This window comes from Lontra canadensis, unplaced genomic scaffold, assembly GCF_010015895.1.
Source record: "Lontra canadensis isolate GAN:19392208 unplaced genomic scaffold, GSC_riverotter_1.0 scaffold27, whole genome shotgun sequence".
In the NCBI taxonomy this organism is placed as follows: domain Eukaryota; kingdom Metazoa; phylum Chordata; class Mammalia; order Carnivora; family Mustelidae; genus Lontra; species Lontra canadensis.
In genome coordinates, this window is record NW_022631021.1 from 4622249 (window position 1) to 4646210 (window position 23962).

Below are 23962 nucleotides of genomic sequence, written 5' to 3' on the forward strand. Positions count from 1 at the left end.
GATAGTGCTCTTATAAGAAACCCCACAAAGCTCCCCAGCCCCTTCAACCAAGTGAGGAAATAGCAAGAAAGTACTAGCTATGAACCAGGTAGAGGGTTTTTAGCAGAACTCGACCAAGTGGGCATCTTGACCTTGGACTTCCCAGCCTTTAAAATAGTAAGATACAAATTTCTGTCATTAATACACTACCTAGTCTGGGGCAAAAAGAAAAAAAAAAAAATTTTTGGAGCCTGAATAGAATAAGAGAGCCAAGCATTGTGTTTAATGTTTAATTATATGTGTAACTCTTAAACTGAACTAGCAAATGAATGGATGTAATACTGTGTCTTACAACAAATAAGAAATATATATTTGGTCATAGTGAAGGTTCTAGTAATGAGCTTCTAAAATCACTGGGGTTTTCTGGGGTGCTTCGGTGGCTCAGTGGGTTAACCATCAGCTTCTGGCTCAGGTTAGGATCCCAGGGTCCTGGGGTCCAGCTCCTTGCTCAGTGGGGAGCCTGCCTCTGCCCCTCCCCCTGCTTATGCTCTATCTCTCTCTGAAATAAATAAAATCTTTAAAGAAATTAAAAATAAAAAACTTGGAATTCCCCAAGTGATGAAAGCCATAAAGGCGTCTTTTGTTAGGTTAATGAGGTGACTATTAGTACATGTGCTTCAGAAGCCAGCACTTACCAAGGTGACTTTTGGACCACACCTAAGGATGGGGACTGGTTGCTTGGAGAGCCAATCATGTGATTAGAGGATTGGAACTTTAGGTTCCAGTCCCCTGACTTCCTGGAAGAAAGGGACTGGATGTTGAACCAACTGCCAATAGCCAATGAGTTAATCAACTCTGCCTACTAGGTTCTGAGAACTCTCAGGTAGGGAGCACATGGAGGTGCTAGGGGCATGGCATACCTGGAGAGGGCATGAGAGCTCTGTGCCCTTTCCTCAGAACCTGCACTACGCATCTCTTCCACCTGGTTGTTCCTAAGTTATATCATTTTATAATAAACTAGTTACCTAGAATCCAAATGGGTTTCCTAAATTCTGTGAGCATCTCTAAGAAATTAATCAAACCCATGGAGCGGGTTGTGGGAGCCTCTGATCTACAGCCTGTTGGTGAGAAGCATAGGTAACAACCTGGGCTTATGACTGGCATCTGAAGTGGGGAGCAGTCTTTTGGGACTGAGACCTTAACCTATGGGATTTGAGGCTATCTCTAGATAGAAAACATTAGAATTGAATTAAGTTGAATTCACTAGGACATCCTGCTGGTATATGAGAATTGCTTGTTGGTGTAGCAAGTCATTCATTCTCTCTCTCTCTCTCTCTTTCTCTCTCTCTCTCATACACACACACACACATTGGAACTAAGTCTAGAATCCAAAATAATGGGCTATAATTAAAATGCAATTTCAATTTGTCTCCCACTGCCCTTTAAATTTTATTCTATGGGAATAATCTTCCCTTGACCCTGAAACTCAAAACATGGCATCCACTCTCCTAAGACAGCTCTTCCCAAACCATTTTTCCTCTTCTTGCTCCATTAATCTTATAGGACATAAAAATAGTTTTTACCTTTTCTTTATGTCTTATACATATGAGTGATTATCTCACACTCATTGTGATATTAGATATTTATGGTACAAGTTCCACAAGAAAAATCAAAACAGGAAGAATCCTAATGTAGCATCCTACTTTACATGCATCATCTCATGAAACCCCTCAATAATCTTACCATGTGGATAGTGGACACTCTTATATCCATTGAGCCAACCAGCAAACTAGTACTTACAGAGGTTAAGTAACTTGTGCAGAGTTACAGTACACTGTAGATTATCATGGCTGGTTTCCTAGATCGTCCTTTAAGTAGACAATGGTGGGGTTTGGTAAAAAGCCATTAATCAATATTACAGAGAGTGGAATTTCTAATTCATTTCAAAAGAGGAAAATGTCTCTGCTACATTGATTAAAAAGTATGTTATTTACAGTTAATGTTTCATTTTGTAAACACTGAGTTGGGATCAGTTAAAATATTAGAATAAGGCAACTATTTGATTGGAGTTTATTTTCAAGACATTTATTGAAAATGAGATTCATTATAAGAGAAAAGAGTTGTTTGAGACAATGGCACATATGATGCTCCTGTGTTCCCAGAAGAGATTTAAGTCCAACTTCAGAGGTGTGTGCATAGTCACCAGTGTTCCCAGAATGGTAATTCCAAAAGAAGGGAGAGAGTGAGCAAAGGCAGTAAGTTCCTCACATTATACAGTTCCATCCTTCCAATTACCCATGCCACTAGTCATTTTTTCTTTCACAATCTGTCAGTATTGTAAATAGTTGTGAGATTCAATTCTGTCTGATTCTATGCGCACTGTGATTTAAAATACATATTCAGTAAGAACTGATGTAGTGTCCTTACTTTATGAAATGGGAAAATATACGTATATATAAATATACATAGTTATATCCATTAAGAGTTACCTGCATACCAATTAAGCATACCCATTTACATTTTTATTTAACATTTTATTATTTCAGGGGAGAAACATATGTGTTTATAAAACAATGCTAAGGCACAGAAGGCAGCAAGAGTATCCTCACCATGTGATTTTTTAAAGATTTATTTATTTTAGAGCAGGGAGAGATGGGGGTAAGGGGGGTACAGCAGAGGGAGAAGGAAAAGAAGACTTCCCACTGAGTGTGGAGCCCCAGTGGGGCTCCATCCCACAACCTTGAGATGACCACCCCAGCTACAACCAAAAGTCAGATCCTCAACCAACGGAGCCACCCAGGTGCTCCACCATGTGACTTTTAAAAAGCTCATACACAATATGCATAAATATATGCACACTGACTTACAAGTCAAACATAAGTCATCAGAAGGTATGCTTAAAGAGCCAAATGATCCCAAATACATATAATACTTTAATTTCTGTCTCCCATTGCCCTATCAATTTTATTCTATGGTGACAGTCTTCCCTTGACCCTGAAACTTACAACATGATATCCACATTCTGCTAAATAATCTCTTCCCAAATCACTGTCCCAAAACAGCTATTTTAACTTGAGATGCAGTAATTATGATGGACTGGACATTCTTAACTATTCCCAAGTACATATATCCATTCACCCATACATCTGTCTATACATCCAGCCATCTATCAAGACAGATAAATACCTAGATGGATATATGTTTGTATATGTATATCTATCTATCTATCTATGTAGAGAAAGAGAGAGAAACTAGACAGAGAGGACACAGCAGTTTGAATATAGAGAAAATGAGAAAGTAAAGTTACTTTTTTATAAATTTGTAGTATTTAGTATATAATTTAACAACTCTAAGACAAGCCAGAAATCTCTAAAAATAGTTACTCCACAATGTTACTAAGAAACACTACAACAAAGATGATGACCACCACCACCCAATTTAGGACTGTGGCCAAATTAAATGTGAGTGAATAGAAAAATGAAAGAAATACACAATTTCAACATTAAATTGAAGTATTTTCTAGGCCAGTGTTACGTTTTCTAAAGGAACTTTCTGCGATGATTGCTCTTGAGCACTTGAAATGTGGCTAGTGTAACTGGGGAAATGAATTTTTAAGTTTCTTTAATTGTAATTAATTTAAATAGCTACATGTGGTCAAGGTATTATAGATGGCAGAACAAGACCAAAAAAAAGCCAGCTTATCACACAATGCTCCAAAATGTTTTGTAATGTGATAGGTAAAATAAACTTTGAGCTACAAAGTTACTATCCAATACAATATATAACATCAGCATGGTACACTTTCTTCACAAGCTGTGAAGAAGATTGACCCAAAACTTGAAAAGTACTACTTCTCTGGAGTATCACACCACTAAAGTTAAAAACAAAACAAAACAAAACAAAAAAAAACAAGGTACATTCCCCTTTCTCAGGAATAGTTTTGGTTTTCTAGAAAAGTGTTTCCCCCCAAGTCCACCCCAAAATAATAGCTTAAAAACACAAGACTGCATTCTGAATTTCCCAGAATGACAAGAGCCAAAGTCTTTAAGAACTTTTGTAACCCAAATTTGAAGCTTGTGATTATGTTTCAAAATTCTACCAAAAAAAAAAAAAAAAAAAAAAAAAAGGAAGCTAGCAAGCGAGCAAGCTAAAACCTTCTACTCTGTTCTCTGTGAGGCTGTGTCTGTGAGCATTCCTCGCCGGACTTTTTCCCCCACCAGAAGTGGGGGGGAAAGTCCAGCGTGGAACTATGGAGATATAATTGACATACAGCTCCGTATAAATTTTAAGATATACCGCATAATGATCTGACAGAGAGCGAAATGATTACCAAAGTTTCGCCAGCATCCATCTTCCTACCTAGCTAGAATTCGTTTTTCCCCCGTGATGTGAACTTTTCGAATCTACCCTTAGAACTTTCTAACACACCATACTGCAGTGTAAGTACGGCCATCACGTTACACCTTTCGACCCCCACTTCCCTCCCCCCCCCCCCCCCCCCCCCCCCGGCACACACGCGCCTCGGATCTCCCTGCGCGCGCACCTCCGAGCTTCGCACACCCGCGCCTCCGGGTCCCCGCACACGCCGCGCGCCTCCGAGCTCGGCCCAGGCGCGCCTCCGAGGCGCAGCAGCGTCCCGGTGCCAGCGGGAGCCGCTCTCCGCCTTACCTTTCTCGCTGACGCTCTCGCTCTCGAGCTCCACGTCCTCGCAGCTGGTGTACTCCGGCGTGGACACGCCCTCCTCCTCGGAGCTGCTCACGGACATCTGCCGCTTCTTGCCGCCCCTCTTGGACCGGTGCGGCTTGGGCGGAGACGGCCGCACGGACTCGGACTGATCAGAGCTCAAGGAGTCGTTCCGCAGCATCGTCTCCACCTTCTCGCGCTTGGACTTCCTGATGAGGACGGCGGAGCTGGGGTCCAGGCGGCTCTGCTTCCTGAGGGGCTCCTGGGCTTTGGGCTCCAGGGCTTCTGCGGGGACCGGCCCATGCCTGGGTGCCGGCGGGCTGTGGTTCGTGAGCTGCTTGGCGCCCGGCGCCCTGGCTTCCGAAATCCTCTCGGCCGAATAGGCCCGCGGCGACTCCGGCGGCGAGGCCCTGGCGGCGGCCGGTGCGCGCTTGCCGGCCTTGCTCTCGGGCAGCGCGGTGCCCGCCTCCGTGCGCGGGAGAGCCACGTCGCTGTGGCGCCGCTCGTGCCTCGCACGGGACACGCGGGCGTGCATGCGCATCTGCTGCTCCTCCGGCGGCGGTTTCACCGGGTACCGCGCCAGATTCGGATCGCTGCGGTACCTGGTCTGGTACTCCTCCTCTTTCCTCTGCTTCTCGTCGTCCGCCGCTTTGCGGTCCTCTCGCTTTTCCGGCACGTCCGGGTAGTCTTGTGACCGCCCTTTCTCAAGCCTTCGGCTTTCCCGCCTTTCTTTCCGCTCGCGTTCTTCCACCGCCCCCTCTCCCGGCGGCGCTGAGGACTTGGGCGCACGTTTCCGCTCGCTCTTCAGGGCTCCTTTACCGTTCTGCTCCGAGAGCCCCGGAGTCTTCTTCCTGTGAAAATACGGGGACGTGAAGAGGGAAAGCAATGTATAAAGCTACAAATGGAGACCAGATCTAAGAAGCGTCGTTTCTTCGCATTCCATTTAAATCCTTTCAAATGACTCGCTATAATTTGATGTCTAATTAAGCGAGTTGATAACCACATTAAACTTGTGTATCTGATTAGCTTTCTAAGTAAAGCTCTTTACAGAACAGCATCCCAAGGAACCTTAAAAAGTTGTTTTCACATTTCAGATTCCCCATAAATTAGCTAGATGAATAAAAAGGACCAATAAATTAATTCAATAAATGAACAAGTTGTATGCTAAATTCTGCTGTGAATGAAAGACTTAAAAAATGTTTTAGATGAAATTAATATGGGTAATAAGAGTAGCAAAAGATAATACACACATGTCAGCTCAATTCTAAATATATACTTGATATATCTGGACAATACATAGTGACAATCTATCATAATAGAAACTTTTAAAGAAATGTGAATATAAGTATGTCCATTTCAAAAATTAAATCTAGTAGCACTTCTTCAATAGTAGAACAGAAGTAATTTTAACAAGGTCATGTGCACCTAAACAATTTTAAGGGAGGTGGTTAGGAAATAAATGGTTGAAACTTAGCCTTCATTTTACCTTCCTTGGGCAAAAATAATAGAAATATTGAAATGTTTCTAATTATTATTCATTTTTCCGCCCCCCTTCTTTTCCCTCTCCCCCATTTAAGAACACAATGCAAAAAACAAAAACAAAAACCCACAAAAACACCCCTACACACAACAGTTTTGTGTTCTACTTTTCTCTCCATCAGGTTGAAGACACTGCAAAGATAAAAGGTTTTGGCAGTCTTTAAATATTGTAGATATCTCACTCATTTGCCCCTTTCAGCCCTTTCTTGTACATTGGAGTGCCCCTAATTTGGGAAAGTTCCAGCAATTACACCAGAAGTTACAAAAAATAGAGGCCTTGTCCAAAGTGTCCTGACACTACATGATAAACCATGCTATTAAGGTGGGACCAACCTAAGCTTTTTTTCCTTTTTCTTTCTTTCTTTTTTTTTTTTTTTTTTTAATTTTGAGGCCCATAAAGGGCTTTCCAAGGGGGAACATCTTTTGACTGAAAGTACAAAAGCAGACCTCATCCATAAAAATCAAGAAAAAGGGCGCCTGGGTGGCTCAGTTGGTTAAGCAACTGCTTTCAGCTCAGGTCATGATCCTGGAGTCCCGGGATCTAGTCCCGCATCGGACTCCCAGCTCCACGGGGAGTCTGCTTTTCCCTCTGACCTTCTCCCCTTTCATGCTCTCTTACTGTCTCTTTCTCTCAAATAAAAATAAAATCTTTTTCAAAAAATCAAGAAAAAAATACAAGATGAAGAAAAGGGCAATTTCTATTGTGGATTACCAAAGTACCTTGGGGTCAGTTTAAGGAGGGTCTAGTAATGGTGGAAAGAAAAGGTGAAGGGTTTCAAACAGCATAAGTAAGCAAAATAGCATGGCAAATTGTGCTGTGGACATTTAGTTCACAATGGTCTTTTGAAGTGAACGGGATTTTCATCGGAGGGTGTAATTCCAAGGGTGGCTCTGAAGTTTTACAATGTAAGTTAGAGTCTAAAAGGATCATATATCAATGATCAAACATTGTTTCCATAAAAGTGTGAGGATTGTACCACAGACATTTAGTAGCTCATTAAGGCACAGTGGATATTGTTTGAAGCTTATATTGAATCAATTTACTTTACTTGAAATGCTGATAAATAATGCTTACCTTGCAAAGCTCACATGAGCATTAGAAAGACCATCTGTGAAAGTGATTTGCAGAAAACTAGAGTGTCATGAAAATGGAAGGAGTTCTGCAGTCTTTCTGATCTCTGCTTCCCTGAGTATGCCTTTCCTCATCTCTCCCTCTAATTATCCCATTTCCATTAACGCTCGATGAAGAATTCTTCAACAATCATTGTAAACAGTCTAACAACCTTCTTTTGGTCTCACTTATCTCCCCAAAGTTGCCACCCATCTCTTCTTTTCCTTCTATACCCTCAATGACCTCAGTATTTTCTTAAGTATTTATATCATCAGTAAGTAGCATTTGTCCCTAACAATCTTCTTTAAATTTCATCTAAAATGTTACAAAAAGTTGCTTCTCCATCCTTATTCCTGTAATCTTTGTAGTTTTTTTAAAACCATATATCAAAAACAGGTTTCATATTTTCTCTTTAAAAACTTAACAGCTCCAAATTCTTTTATTTATAGGTGTCATTTTCTGATCAATCCCAAAGTGCACCTTTAATATTTTTGTTTCTTTTTAACCCACCAGTCTGTCACCAAAAGCTATCCATTATACCTTCACTGAACTATATCTGGTGTACTCTCCACATAGTTTAGGTGCACTCATTCTCTCTTTCTGAAATGTTCCCTCCTACCCTATCTACCCTATAACTCCCGGAAATCCTAGAAAGCTTAATTCAGAAGGCACCCCCACTTTCCTGTGGCTCCCAAAGTACTATATGTATTTTCTAGGTTTGATCAAATCAGCCATCATACAGTTAATTGCCCAGGTGTCTGTCTTCCTTAGGATATTGTGTGTTGTCTTCCCTAGGGTCTGTCAGAAAAGGGATCATGTCATGGTATTATTTATATTCTGATTCTTGGCACAGTGTTTGCTTATAGTAAACACACATTGGCTACTAGCTTGAAAAATGGCTACTTTCATTGAAGGCCAGCTTCTAAACACATGCTCCCATTTAATCCTTGCCACAGCCCTGCAAGATGGGTTGTTACTGCCTAGTGTGACAGAACCAGGACTGGAAGATCTGCTTAACTTAGAAGTCCTTGATGTTGGGGCACCTGGGTTGCTCAATGGATTAAGCCTCTGCCTTTGGCTCAGGTCATGATCTCAGGGAACTGGGATCAAGCCCCACATCGAGCCCCACATCGAGCCCCACATCGAGCCCCACATTGGGCTCTCTGCTCAGCAGGGAACCTGCTTCCTCCTCTTTCTCTCTGCCTGCCTCTCTACATATTCGTGATCTCTGTCAAATAAATAAATAAATAAATAAAAATCTTTAAAAAAAAAGAAAAAAATAGAAGTCCTTGATGTTATTATATGGGCTTTGCTTGAAAAGGGGAACCAAAGTCTTCCTTGGCACCTACTCTCCCACACAGTGGGATGCATAAGGATTATACAAACAAAAACAAAACACCTAGTCTTAACAATATAAAGGTCCCCCAGACTACCAACCTCATAAATAAGGGCTATATCCTCCTTGTTAACACTGTCTCCCAGCGCATACCCTCCTGTCTGATCATAGATGCATTGTTGAATGAAGGAATGAATCAATTAAAGTAAATTATCTGATCACGTTAGCCCATGATTAAAACCCTCAGTAGCTTTCCATTATTCCTAGGATAAAATCTATAAAATTTAACCTGGCCAAAAGGCCCACTCTGACTTGGGCCCTGATACCTAACCAGCCACCGGTCCCAGGCTCTCCCCTGCTCTCCTCCGCTACTCACACTCTTGGCAGGGCATCCTTTATGTTCTCACATGAGAACTTGTTTCCTCAGGCCACATGCCTATGCGTATAACTGCAGTCCTCATTTCATTCTTCAACTGATTCATTCCTAGTCACTTGTCAGAGTTCAGCATAAAAGAAATGTCCTCAAAGAAGGTACCTGTGTACCTTCCAGTGGGTCAGGTTCCCTCATACTCTCTCAGAGCATGCTTTCCATTAAAGTGCTAATTCTATAAGTGAATAAATGATCTAAGAGCTCTTCTGAGTTCAAGGCTGTAAGTCAGTATCTCACTCGGGTGACTTGTTTACCTGTGTGCATGTTATGAAAGAAAAGCTTTTCAATAAAGGTCTCCTTGAGGAACAATGCTTTCTAGAGATGAACAAAGCACCTTAGGCCTGTTGCTGCCTTCCCTGTGGGGCCTGAGAAGTGCCTCTACGTGTTCCTCTTAATAGCAATTAAATTCTTGAAAATAGGCTTATTCTTAATACAAAACCTTGCCTTTTGCTTACAGGGTTAATGAACTATTACCTCTCTCTTGGAGGTTCACTTCTAGACCTGGATGAAACCGGCTTCTGCTCAGGCCCCACGGCTTGCTGTGAGGACTCAGCCCCTTTGCTCCTGTCGGGTTGAGCGCTGGGAGGAGCTGTGTCCTGGGAGGTGGCAGCCGCTGTGCTCAGGGGTGTCTGAGACCGTGACCGCTCTTGGAGCCGTGCTTTCTTTTCTCTTGGTACCTCAGAACCAGCACCTGTAGCTGTGTCACTTAAAGTTCCATCCTGACTTGGCTGCTGAGGGCCACTTCCAAAGAACCACGCCCCAGATTTGGTTAAGATTTCTTGTTGCTTTCGACATAAATTGCATACCCACATAACCTATTCAAAGAAGAGAGAACAATATAAATTTTCTATGCCATTGGAAAATAATTTCTCTTTAGCACATTAAAATATCTTTTAAGGAAAAGAAGAATGCTTGGCATCTTTCCACTTATCCTTGCAAATTTCTTATGAAAATGATCCTTGCACAAGTCACAGTCAAGTACATGAAGGCCTAGACTGGCACCCATGTGAAACCACAGTACCTCTAGGTTACCAGAGTAGAGTTGTTTCCTGGTGTTCTAACCCTGTAATTCTGAGTTTCCTTTTACCTTGTACCCATCACATTTTGTAAGACTGAATCTGAAGTATCATTTAAAATGTATGTTAGTAAAAATGTTCTGAGCAGCATTTGATTGATTCGAAAAATGCTGTAAACAGCCATAGAATTAATATTTATGTACATAAGCCTCAGTGTCTTGAAGGGTGTAGAAAATATCTGTCGTCTCAAAACTTATGCATTATTAAAGCCAATATGAAAAGATATTCATATGGAACAATATAAGATAGGCAGAAAAGAAAAGGTCAAGCTGTATATCTTCTCTAGCTTATTACTGATACAGTGACCTCAGGTTTATATTGTGCTATAAAAATTTCCACGCATATATTTACTAAAGCAATAAATTTGGGGCTGGGTTTATTCATATGAGACCACTCCGATACCATTTCCACTAGAGATGCTACTTTGGAACAGTCATCCAGAAACACAACCACTGATAAATTAGAAAATGTTTTACCACTTAAAATAAATCTATACATCAGCTCTCCTCTTGGCGACATTGAAAATGAATGCAAAAATGAGGACATTGATGATAACAGAGATGATGAATAGTAATAGCAGCAACACCCAGTAGACAGAGCTAAAACTGGTGCCTGCAGCCCCGTGAGACGTCTTCTCAAACAGCTCCAGTCCCTCTGCTTTGTGGTATAATTCCACCTCCCTGCCTCAGTGGCTTTGCTCTGAACACACGTCAGTTTTCCTTCCTACTGCAGAGACAGCATCTGCAGGAAAGGCTGCTCACCAAACTCCAGTCCCTTTTTTTCCCAAATACTGACAATGAACCATTACTCAAAAATATCACAAATGGATGAATAAATCCCAGCTATATTAAGTGAGAACCAATATTAAGATAGTGAAAGATGAAGCCTGGTTTACTAGCAAAAAGAAGAAAATGTACTACTAAAAACCTTCAGTTGAATAGGAGAAAAACTATAATGGTAGCTACAAAATAAGATAAAGTGAGAACAAGAAAAAGAGGGAGAAAAAGAATATATTTTGGGGGGCGCCTGGGTGGCTCAGTGGGTTAAAGCCTCTGCCTTCAGCTCAGGTCATGATCCCAGGGTACTGGGATGCAGCCCTGCATTGGGCTTTCTGCTAGCAGGGAGCCTGCTTCCTCCTCTCTCTCTCTGCCTGCTTCTCTGCCTACTTGTGATCTCTGTCTGTCAAATAAATACATAAAATCTTTAAAAATATATATATATATTTTTAACAAGGGAAAGTTCATCTGTATGAACTATTAAGAACTGTTGCTTTCCAAGCAAGAAAACTCAAATGAATTCATAATATGGGGACACCTAAGACTTAAGAGATGTTTACTATAAAAAGTTTAAGATGGACACAGCTTATTAATTCATTCCTCTACACTTGCTCAGGTCATAAAATGAAATAAACTAGATTCACAAAAGCAGTTAGTTGAATTCCCACTTGCTAAGATGTTAAACAAGGAAAACAGTTCATTTTATAAGCCTATAACAAAATAAAGGAATTATGGAATATATTTGTAATTCAAAATTCTTCCCAAATGAGGCAATATTATGCACAATGTATCATGATCTCTTTATGTCATAAATAAGGTCCCTCAGAAATTCTGATTGATTGAACATAGTCTTATCAAGGATAACATTATAAAGGCAATGCACAATGTATCATGATCTCTTTATGTCATAAATAAGGTCCCTCAGAAATTCTGATTGATTGAACATAGTCTTATCAAGGATAACATTATAAAGGCAATATCCCCAGGCCAGGACTTTTTTTTTTTTTAAGATTTTATTTATTTATTTGTCAGAGAGAGAGCACAAACAGGCAAAGTGGCAGGCAGAGGCTGAAAGAGAAGCAGGCTCTCTACTGAGCAAGGAGCCCGATGTGGGACTCGATCCCAGGACTCTGGGATCATGACCTGAGCGGAAGGCAGCAGATTAACCGACTGAGCCACCCAGGCGTCCTCTCCAGGCCAGGACTTTATGCCAATGATCCTGATTATCCTCTCCAGACCCTAGCTGGGGCAGGTGATATGCAACCTCATTGGTTGCCTCTTTAGCTGACAAAACAGTAATAAGGTCTGAAATCATGCAATTCAAAGAGATAGGTGAGAATCTTTTGACTATTTTAAATCACTAATTAGACGTTAAATTTGTATTTACTACACTATAAGCAAAATACTATTCATCATCAAAAGTAAGTCCTTGTCTAGAAAATATTAAAGTGTATTTAGGATAAACATAAATCTCCCTTAACATCACCCAGAAAACACAATAAAATATACAATTAATAAAAAAACCCCAAAGTGGTGTTAAGTTAAATAAAGAGGCAGAAAAGAACATTAAAATACTGATAAAAAGAAGGGTAAAGGAGACTCTTCTTTATACATCTGAATATTTTCTAGAAAATTGTTAGCATAATCTTATTTAGATTGTTTCATGTTTTTTTAAAGATTTTATTTAGGGGCACCTGGGTGGCTCAGTGGGTTAAAGCCTCTGCCTTTGGCTCAGGTCATGATCCCAGGGTCCTGGGATCGAGCCCCGCATTGGGCTCTCTGCTCAGTGGGAGCCTGCTTCCTCCTCTCTCTCTCTCTCTCTGCCTGTCTCTCTGCCTACTTGTGATCTGTCTGTCAAATAAATAAAATCTTAAAAAAAAAAAAAAGAATTTTATTTATTGGGGAGCCTGGGTGGCTCAGTCAGTTAAGTGGCTGCCTTCTGTTCAGGTGGAGATTGAGCCCCACATCAGGCTCTTTCCTCAGGGCTTTTTCCTCTCCTTCTGTCTGCCACTCCACCTGTTTGAGCTCTCTATCTCTGTCAAATAAATGAATAAATAAAATATTTAAATAAAAAAATATTATATTTATTTATTTGAGAGAGAGTGTACAGGCATGAGCAGGGGAAATACAGTCCACTCTGGGAGTGAGCTAGAAGCAAGGCCCAATCTTACAACCTTGAGATCATGACCTGAGCTGAAACCAAGAGTTGGATGCTTAACCCCCTGAGCCACCCAGGCACTCCAATTTTCATATTTTTAAAAAAAGACTTACTTATTTATTTGACAGAGAGAGACACAGCAAGAGGGGGAACACAAGCAGGGGAGTGGGAGAGGGAGAAGCAGGCTTCTCGCTGAGCAGGAAGCCTAATGAGGGGCTCCATCCTAGGACCCTGGGATCATGACCTAAGCCAAAGGCAGATGCCCAACAACTGAGCCACGCAGGTGTCCCCCAATTTTCATATTTTTAAGTGCCATAAAGATGGGCCAATGAAAAGTAATTGCCAGATTTGAGCAAGCTTCAAATTTTGAATATGTGCAGAATTGCCACAGGAGTGTTTTATTAAAAGCAAACAAAATATGGTTATCATTAAAATAATATTAAATTATTAAATATCAAAATTCATTTAATTTCATTTCAAATTGATTCAAAAGGTTACAGTTAGTAACTAGAAGCAACTACTTTAATGTTTTCAAAATATTATTTATTCACTTAAGTCTGGATGTTTCATTAATTTTGTCTATTCTTAACACATTTTAACATTCTTAAAATTTCAGAAAAATTTTTCTGATGCTTTATTTCCTTGGGTATACATTTAAAAATTTATATTTCAAGATTAATCATAAGTGTGGTCAATCTATACTCTAATCTGAAATCAAAATTAACTACAAAATAAAAAACTTTTTATTAAAATAAAATAAAATAAAATAAAAACTTTCTCCCAGTCTCTACCCTTAGTTATATAAATTACTCTTGCCACAGAGTTTGCAAATAAAAGAAGAAACTCTTTATACACATTTTAAGGAAATTAGATGAAAATACAATAGAACATTTGTTGTACCTTTCAACATAATTCATATCAAACATTTCAGGCATGTATAAAAATGGTCCAAACAGTTGCTGAGAAGCAACACCGTTATGTATTTTTACAGATTGTTTTTGAATTTAGTATCAAGTATTATGCTTGCCTACAACTATAGATAATCTAAAAAGTGGGATAATATCCAAAAGTGGGATAGGGAGCCTTTCTTATTTTTTTAAAAAGGACAAGACACAAATATTTCTACAAAAAAAAAAAAATTCAATTTATTTAAAATAAACACACACACACACACACACACACACACACACACACCCCTTTTTAAAGACTGCACCATGCCAGATTATACCCTGATTAAGTATCCTGGGATGTGTTCCAAACTGATCTAAACCAAAGCAAGTCTGTGTAATACCTCATCTTAACAATTTACAGATGTTAAGCAACAAACACAAACTTAAATGAAAGATTATTGTGATGAGACATGGCTTCTGAAACTCCATGCCATACATCAGAAATATGAACATGTGAAAATTTTATTCAGAACTTTTGCACTAACAGCATTTTAAATTCCATTTAAGGAATCCTTAAGAAATACAGTAGACCATTTTATGGGAGAAAAATGATATTCAGATGGAAGAAATACTTTATATTTGCCTTCGCATGAAATGTTTACAGATCCGGACACACAGAGCAGAAAAAATGAGCCTTAGATTTACTCTCAATGATATTAAACTAAGGTGATTCGTGACAATGAGGTACAGAATTCCTATATTAACACAAGCATGTTGCTTATAAAAATCCATCTGAGGTATTTAGTTATTATAACATAAAAATAATATAAGCATGAAGATTTTTTAAAAAAAGATCAAGTGTGAAAATATTCACTTGTATTTAATACAGTATTCAAAAATAATTACACTACCATTTTGAAAAACATGAAAAAGAAAACGGGATACTCGACTTTATTACAGATGCTGCATTTTCTGAGTACTTTTATTCATTTTCCTAACTTTCTCTATTCAGTGAAGGCACTCCTAGCAGAATCTGGGAACAAAATTATCAAGGTGATATTTCAACTTTTTTGACAATAGTAGGTGAGATAGTAGGAAATAATCGGTAACTAAGTAGGTGAAAATGAGAGTTCTCTCTGGTACTTGTTTCAGTGTGTGTGTGTGTTTCTCCCAGTCTTTTGTTATTTTTGTTACTATTTCATGGGTGTATGGTTTCCCTTTTGAAAGTTCATAAAATACACGAGCACAGAAATGACCTGATATATATAAGGTTTTAACAGGGTTCCTTGGTTGCTGTGCTGAGTTAATCATAAAATGTAGGGTAGCAATTGTGGAATTTTTGTGAACTGAATTCTAATATTGCTATTTTTATTCTCTTTTGGTTCATCTTTGACAGATATGTTTCCCTATCCTTAGGATATCTACTCATGTAATTTTGCTGAAGGCATATTTCTTTCTATATACATCACAAGACTGAATTGTATTTTTTTTTTATTCAATCCAAGAATCTTTGTGCTTTAGTAGCATCCAAATATATGCCGATACTTGTTTTCTATGTCCTGACTGACATTACAATATGTTCCTCCATTAGGACACAAGACAAGGTATAAGATGTCCCTCCATTCATGGAAAGTAAATGCACATACCTGCACTCTGGATACCAACACTTCTGCCCAGTGAGGACTTCATTCATTCACTTTCCCTTTCATTTTCCTGTGTCTTCAATCTTGCTTTCTCTATTACTCCTTCAATCTTAGCATATAACTATTAAAGCATATAAAATAATCAAAACTTCTCTTTGAACTTATTCTCTCTAGTCACTTTTTCTCTATCCTCTTTAAAATCAAGTTACTTGAAAAAAAGAAATATAAAGAAAATAAAATCAAGCTACCTGATAAAGCAACCTAAATAAATATCCTCTCCACTTCCTTATATCCCCTTTATTTCTCAACAATCTGACTCCATTCCCCACAGCTATATTTAATTATCTTTCACAGACATTAGTGATCTCTTCATGGTGCTAATTTCACTTGTAGACACTGAATACATGGAATTTATGACTACCCATCTTTCTTGGTTTCTGCATATTAATGATAATTTTCTGTTCTGGTCTAACCTGATTTGCATTACCTCTTCTCATATTCCTCAATAAAAATCTTCCTTCTTCACTCTCTTATTAAATGTTAATGTTACACAGAGCTCCATTTTTGCTTCTCCGCATTTCTTACTTCAATAGATTCCATGTATGATGGGAACAGGATTTCTATATTTTTACCACAACCCCTTCTGAAAAATATTTTTCAGAAGGTGTACATGATAAATGAGTATTTGTTTAATAAGTTGTATTGATGATTACTACACCAACACAGTATTTCCATTATAAGAAATGCAAAATAGAAACTAAATTAATGAGATTTAAAAAGTAAGTAGCCACTTAATTTTATTTTGTATCCGAACAGACTACCCTATACTACGAGCTTTAGACTTTAAAATCATAATCTCTAGCTCAGGCATCTAGTAAAATATCCAAAACTACATATCCTCTTATCTACTACATATGGCCACTTAAATGTAACACAAGAGCCTCGAACTTAAAACATAACAAACAGAAGTGATTATGCTTTCTACAAAACTTGCTTCTGTGTTGGGGTTAATGTAGAGCATGAAATCAGCCATAATACCTGGCTTGGTAATATGTAACACAGAGGCCACTGGGGCAAAGGAAAGTTTTGGAGAAGGATGTAGGTCTTCTGGGGGTGAAGGAAGATGTCAGAGAAGGGCATAGGCCTTCGGAATGCTCCAAGGCCAGAGTGACCACTCTGCCATTGGAATGCTATGGGGAGTTACTTTCCTCAAAGCTTTCTTAGCCCAAACCGCCACCCTGTGATCTAAGAGATGTATGCATTTTCCCTTAGGCTACATTTAGTAGAACACCCAGATTAGCATATGCTATCTCTCCCATAAACAGATCAGCCTAGTTTCAGAAAGACCCCTGGTCACACGTCACATGCATAAGAAACAGTGGTAAGGAGTTGTGATTATCCCAAAGGACCAATAAATGTGGGAGCAAAGAAGAGCAAAGGGTCTTCATCTCTGAGTGCTGACCCCCTTGACTTCTCCACTCTTTCACAGGGAAGTTTGGACTAATCTTTCATCCGCTGGTACAGGGAATATTGGCCATTCCTGGCACTCTTGTCCTGTATTGTTTGTCTCAGTTAATAGTACCACCACCCACAACTAAACCAAACAATCTGAGAATGATCCTAGCTTATCTTCTTCCCTAATGCTTCATCAAATCTTAACTGATTTTTGAATATCATGACTCAAATTTACTTCCTCATGTCTGTTCCCATTGTACTGACTTATTCGAGGTCATGATCTCTTCATATCAAGATTTCTATAACTGATATCCTAACAGATTTTCATCCTCCTCCTATTGCCCCTGCAATAAATCTTCCAAACCATTTTCACATCTTCCAAAATTTAAATTCAACAAAATCACTCCCTGTATTCAAGATATAATGATAACTCTTGTTTAGCATACTGTGCTTCTTTCCTACTTTTTTCAACATCGTCAACAGCTGTTTCCCACATATACTACATTATCTGGTTTTCTTGAATATTGTGTAGTTCCTGGAATTTGTTCCAGATGTTTAGCTAATGACCTTATTTAATGGTTCACCCCATTTCCAAATGGATTATATACATTTTATAACGTCTGCATTTTTTACATCTGATATAATACTTTTTAATATATTCATTGATAATACAAAATTTTCATATGTATTTTACCTCACATAGGAATGTATGATGAAGAAAGGCAACAAAATTATTGTGTGTAGATTCAATGCAATCTCTATCAAAATACTATCAACGTTTTTCACGGAGCTGGAACAAATAATACTAAAATTTGTATGGAACCAGAAAAGGCCCCTAATAATCAAAGGAATGTCAAAAAAGAAAACAAAAGCTGATGGCATCACAATTCTAGACTTCAAGCTATATTACAAAGCTGTAATCATCAAGAGAGTATAGTATTGGCACAAAAACAGACTCATAGATCAATGGAACAGAATAGAGAACCCAGAAATGGACCCTCAATTTTATGGGCAACTAATCTTCCACAAAGCAGGAAAGAATGTCCAATGGAACAAAGTCTCTTCAACAAATGGTGCTTGGAAAATTGGACAGCTACATGCAGAAGAATGAAACTGGACCATTTCCTTACACCATACACAAAAATAGACTCAAAATGGATGAAAGACCTAAATGTGAGACAGAAATCCACCAAAATCCTAGAGGAGAACACCGGCAGCAACTTCGGTGACCTCAGCTCCAGCAACTTCTTGAAAGGCATATCTCCAAAGGCAAGGTAAAGAAAGGCAAAAATGAACTACTGGGACTTCATCAAGATAAAAAGCTTTTGCACAGTAAAGAAAACAGTCAACAAAACCAAAAGACAGTTCATAGAATGGGGGAGGACACTTGCAGATGTCTTATCAGATAAAGGGCTAGTATCCAAAATCTATAGAGGACTTATCAAACTCAACACCCAAAAACCAAATAATGCAGTCAAGAAATGGGCAGAAAACATGAACAAACATTTCTCCAAAGAAGACATACAAATAGCTAATAGACACAAAAAATGCTCAATGTCACTAGGCATCAGGGAAATACAAATCAAAACCACACTGAGATACCACCTCACACTGGTTCAGAATGGCTAAAATTAACAAGTCAGGAAACAACAGATGTTGGCAAGGATGTGGAGAAAGGGGAACACTCTTAACGCTGTTGGTGGGAATGCAAGCTGGTACAGCCGCTCTGGAAAACAGTATGGGGGTTCCTCAAAATGTTAAAAATAGAGCTATCCTAAGACCCAGCAAATGCACTAGTGATCTGAAGGGGCACCTGCACCCCAATGTTTATAGCAGCAATGTTCATAGTAGTCAAACTATGGAAACAAGCCAAAACTATGGAAAGGAAAGTGAATGGATAAAGAAGATATGGTATCTATATACACTGAAATACTACTCAGCCATCAAAAAAAAGAAGAAAGAAAGAAAGAAATCTTCCATTTGCAATGGAAGTAGAGAGTGTTATCCTAAATGAAATAGTCAATCAGAGAAAGACAATTGTCATATGATCTCATTCATATGTGGAATTTAAGAAACAACAGAGGATCAAAGGGAAAGGAAGGAAAGATATAACAAGATGAAATCAGAGAGGCAGACAAACCATAAGAGACTCCTAATCATAGGAAATAAACTGAGGTTTGCTCGAAGGGAGGTGGGCAGGGTATGTGCTAAAACTGTGATGGGTATTAAGGAGGGCACTTGTAATGAGTACTGGGTGTTTTATTTAAGTGATTAATCACTAAATTCTACTCCTAAAACCAATATTTTACTCTATGTTAACTAGAATTTAAATAAAAACTTAAAACATTTTTTAAAAAGATTAAGAAATATATGTGTAATTCATTTTTTTTAAGATTTTATTATTTATTTATTTGACAGAGAGAGATCATAAGTAAGCAGAGAGGCAGGCAGAGAGAGAGAGAGGAGGAAGCAGGCTCCCCACTGAGCAGAGAACTGGATGTGGGGCTCGAACTCAGGACTCTGAGATCATGACCTGAGCCGAAGGCAGAGGCTTTAACCCACTGAGCCACCCAGGTGCCCCTACATGTGTAATTCTTATGGTAAAAAATATTTTATTCTGGTATGAAAGTTTTGTGTGGTACCATACCGGTAACCCATAAATGGGTATAGCTGGATCTTTATGAGTCTTTATCCAAATACTAAGTTGCATTTGTTCAAGGTAAGACTTTGGAAGGCCTGACAGAGAAGAGCTATTGGGATCATGAAGCTGAACAAACATTCTTCTCAAGTCAAAGGGAATACCCACCAAGATAGACCACAGGTTGGCCATTAAAACAAACAAACAAACAAACAAACAATAACTCAATAGATTAGAGAACTGATACCACATAGCATATATTCTCTGATCAAAATTAAATAAAATTAGGGGTGACTGGGTGGCTCAGTTGATTAAAAATCTGCCTGTGACTCAGATCATGATCTTGGGGTCCTGGGCCCTGCATCTAGCTCCCTGCTTGTGGGAAGCCTGCTTCTCCCTCTCCTCCCTGCTCATGCTCTCTCTCATTCTCTTTCTCTCTCTTTCTCTCTCTCTCTTTCAGACCAAAAAAAATTCCAAACTCAGTAAAATTAGAAGATAATAACTTAAAAATTCCGGAAATAGCATAATTTTGGAAATCAAGCAACACATACCCAAAATATGACAAGGTCAAAAAAAAATCACAAATTAAAATATGTATTGATCCGGATAATAAAAAAAAAAAATCTATCAAAATTTGTAAGATCACCTAAAACACTTCTTAGAGAGAAAATTGTGGAATTAAACATTCTCTTGCAAAAGAAACAATTAGGGGCACCTGGGTGGCTCAGTTAGCTAAGTGTCTGATTCTTGGTTTCAGCTCAGATGAAGATTTAAGGGTTGTGGGATTGAACCTCATATCAGGCTCCCCACTCATTGGGGAGGCTGCTTCTCTTTCTCTTTCCCTCTCCCTCTGCTTCTCCCTCCCCCTCATTTTCTCTCTCTCTAAAATAAAATGAATAAAATCTTTAAAAAATTATAAAATCAATGATCTAAGTTTCCACCTTAAGAATAAAATTAATGAAATAACAATAATAATTAAATATAGGGTAAAGAAGAAAATAATAAAGATGAGAGTGGCAACTAATAAAGTATTAAATTTAAAAATCAATAACCTAAAGAAAATCAACAAAATAAAAAAATATGGCTCCTGGAAGAGACTAATAAAACGGATTCCTTTGATTGATCAAGAAAAAGAATATAAAATGCAATTACCAGAAGAGCGGACATCATTACAAACCCTAGATTAATTAAAAGATAAATGAAAGAATATTATTAACAATTTTATGCCAACAAATTAATTAACATGGATTTAATAGAGAAGTCCTTAAAATTTTCAAATTAGCAAAACTAACACAAGAAGAAATAGAAAACCTGAATAGCCCTATAACTAATAAAGAAATTGAATTCATAATTAAAGGACAACTAAAAATAAAAATGCCAGAACGAACTATCTTCACTGGAGAATTATTTTAAATATATTTGAAGAATAAATTATTCTGATCTTACAAAAGCTTTTTTTTTTTAAATTAAAAAAGAGGAAATAAACCTAATTCCACTTCTGAACTTATTTTGTAAGATCAACTTTGTCCTAATACTAAACTCCTGGTACAGGAAACCCTGTTATGAGAAATTAAAATTAGAAACCAATAGCCCTCTTCTGAACAATTATATGCCAACAAACTGTACAAGGTAAAATAAATGAATAAATTCTTAGAAATATGCAACTTGGCAAGACTGAATCATAAAAAATATTAAATCTGAACAAATGAATTAATAGTAAGATTGAATCAATAATCAATACTTCCCAATAGACAGAAGTTTAGGTTCATAAGTCTTCATCGGTGAAATACACCAAACATTAATACATTAATACCACTTCTTTTCAAACTCTTCCAAAAAAAAAAAAAAAAAAAACCCTAAAAACAGAAAAGAAGGGAACACTTAAAAAAAAAAAAAAGATTTATTTATTTATTTATTTGAGAGAAGGGGAGAGAGCAAATGTGGGATGGGGGGCAGAGGGAGAGGGAGAATCTCAGTTTCCCTGCTGAGCATGAAGCCTGACATGGGGCTTGATTTCAATAACCCTGAGATCACGACCTGAGCCAAAATCAAGAGTTGGATACTCAACTGACTGAGCCACACAGGTGCTCCAAGAAGGGAACACTTTTCTACTCATTTTACAAGGCTAGCATTACTCTGATACCAGATAAGGACACCACAAAAAAATAAAATCACGGGCCAATATTCCTGTGAACAGAGATGTGAAAATCCTCAACAGAATATTAGTAAACAAATTGAACAATTAACTAAAAAGATCATTTAACATGATTAAGTAGGGCTTATTCTGGGGGCCCAAGGGTGGTTCAATATCCACAAATCAGTTAATATGATATACCACGTTAATGTAATTGAAGATAAAAGTCATATGTTATCCCAATAAATGCAGAAAAAGCCTTTGGCAAAATTCATCATCCATTCATGAAAAAAATTCTCAACAAAGTGGGTATAGAGGGAACTTACCTCAAAATTATGAAGACTGTATATGATAAGCCCATAGCTAACATTATACCTAGTGGTGAAAAGTTCAAAAACTTTTCCTCTAAGATCAGGAACAAGACAAGGATGCTTGCTATCCCCACTTTAATTCAATGCACTATTGGAACTCTTAACAAGAGCAGTTAGGCAAGAAAAAGGATTAAAGGCATCCAAATTGGAAAGAAAAAAGTAAAACTGTCACTGTTTGCATATGGCATGATGTAATATTTAGAAAACCTTAAAGTCTCTACTAAAAAATTGTTAGAATTAATAAATAAATTCAAAGGAATTACAAGATAAAAATCAACATACAAAATATCGTGTTTCTATACAGTAATAATAAACTATCAGACAGAAAATAAAGAAAATAATCCCATGTACAACTGCATCAAAAAGAATAAAATGACCAGGAAAAAACTTAACTAAGAGGGTGAAAGACCAATAAACTGGAGGCATTATGCTCCCTGATTTCAAACTATATTACAAAGCTATAATAATCAAAACAGTATGGCATTGGTATCAAACTTGACACATAGCTCATAGAGTGCCCAGAAATAAACCCATGCTTATATGGTCACTCAATTTATGACAAAGAGGCCAAGAATATACAATGCGGAAAGGAAAATCTCTTCAATAAATGGTGTTGGGGAAATTGGGCAGCACTTGCTAAAGAATGAAACAGGATTCTACCTTACAAGATAGACAAATCAACCTGAAGTGAATTAAAGATTTGAATACAAGCTCTAAAGCCATAAAACGTTGGGAAAAAATATGGATAGTAAGCTCCTTGACATATTCTTGGCGATGAGTTTTTGGATTTGACACCAAAAGCAAAGGCAACAGAAGTGAGACTATATCAAATCAAAAACCCTCTGCACAGAAAACGCAAACATCAACAACACAACAACACAACCTACTGAGTAGAAGTATATATTTGCAAATCATGTTTCTGCTTAGGGATTAATATCCAACATATATAAAGAACTCATACAACTCAACAGCAAATAAATAAATAAGAAAGAAAGAAACAAACAAACAAACAAATAAATTTTAAAGTGAGCAGAGGAACTGAATAGAGATTTTTCAAAAGGGGGGAAAATATATATATATACACACGTATATATATAAGTGTGTATATATAGGTGTATATATATATATGAGCCAATAGACATATAACAAAGATGTTAAACATTACTAATCATTAGGGAAATGCAAATCAAAAGCACAGTGAGATATAATCTTTCACCTGTTAAAATGGCTATAATCAAAAAGAGAAGAAACAACAAGTGCTGGCAAGGATATGTAGAAAAAAGGAATCTTTGAGCACTGCTAGTATAGTTTTCATGGAAACAGTATAGAAGTTCCTCAAAAAATTAAAAGTAGAACTACCATATGATTTAGCAATTCTACTTCTGGGTACTTATTTGAGGAAAAGGAAAGCACTAACTTGAAAGACATAAGCACTCCTATGTTTATTGCTGCATCATTTACAATAGCCAAAACATGGAAGCAACTTCAGTGTCCATTAATGGATGAATGGATAAAGAAAAGGGTAATATACACACTCGTGTGTGTGTATACATATAGACATACATGTGAAATGGAATATCATGCAGCCATAAGGAATAGTGAAATCTTGCCATTTAGACCACATGGGTGGACCCTGAATGCATCGTGCTAAGTGAGATAAGTCAGAGAGAAAAAGACAAGTAATGTATAACTTCACTTATATGTAGAATCTAAAACAAAAGCAAATAACAACAAAACAAAACA

At 37.8% G+C, this 23962-nt stretch overlaps 1 protein-coding gene across 25 annotated transcripts in view; it reads right to left on the reverse strand.

The window, feature by feature from the left end:
• RIMS1 (regulating synaptic membrane exocytosis 1) overlaps positions 1–23962 on the reverse strand; it is a 491535-nt gene that overhangs the window by 210055 nt on the left and 257518 nt on the right. For all 25 annotated transcript variants that reach the window (XM_032864386.1, XM_032864392.1, XM_032864391.1 and 22 more), the window contains 2 exons: positions 9553–9893; positions 4648–5513 (listed from right to left, as the gene is read on the reverse strand). In XM_032864386.1, coding sequence (XP_032720277.1) covers positions 4648–5513; positions 9553–9893 — 1207 coding nt within the window. The remainder of the gene's footprint in view (positions 1–4647; positions 5514–9552; positions 9894–23962) is intronic.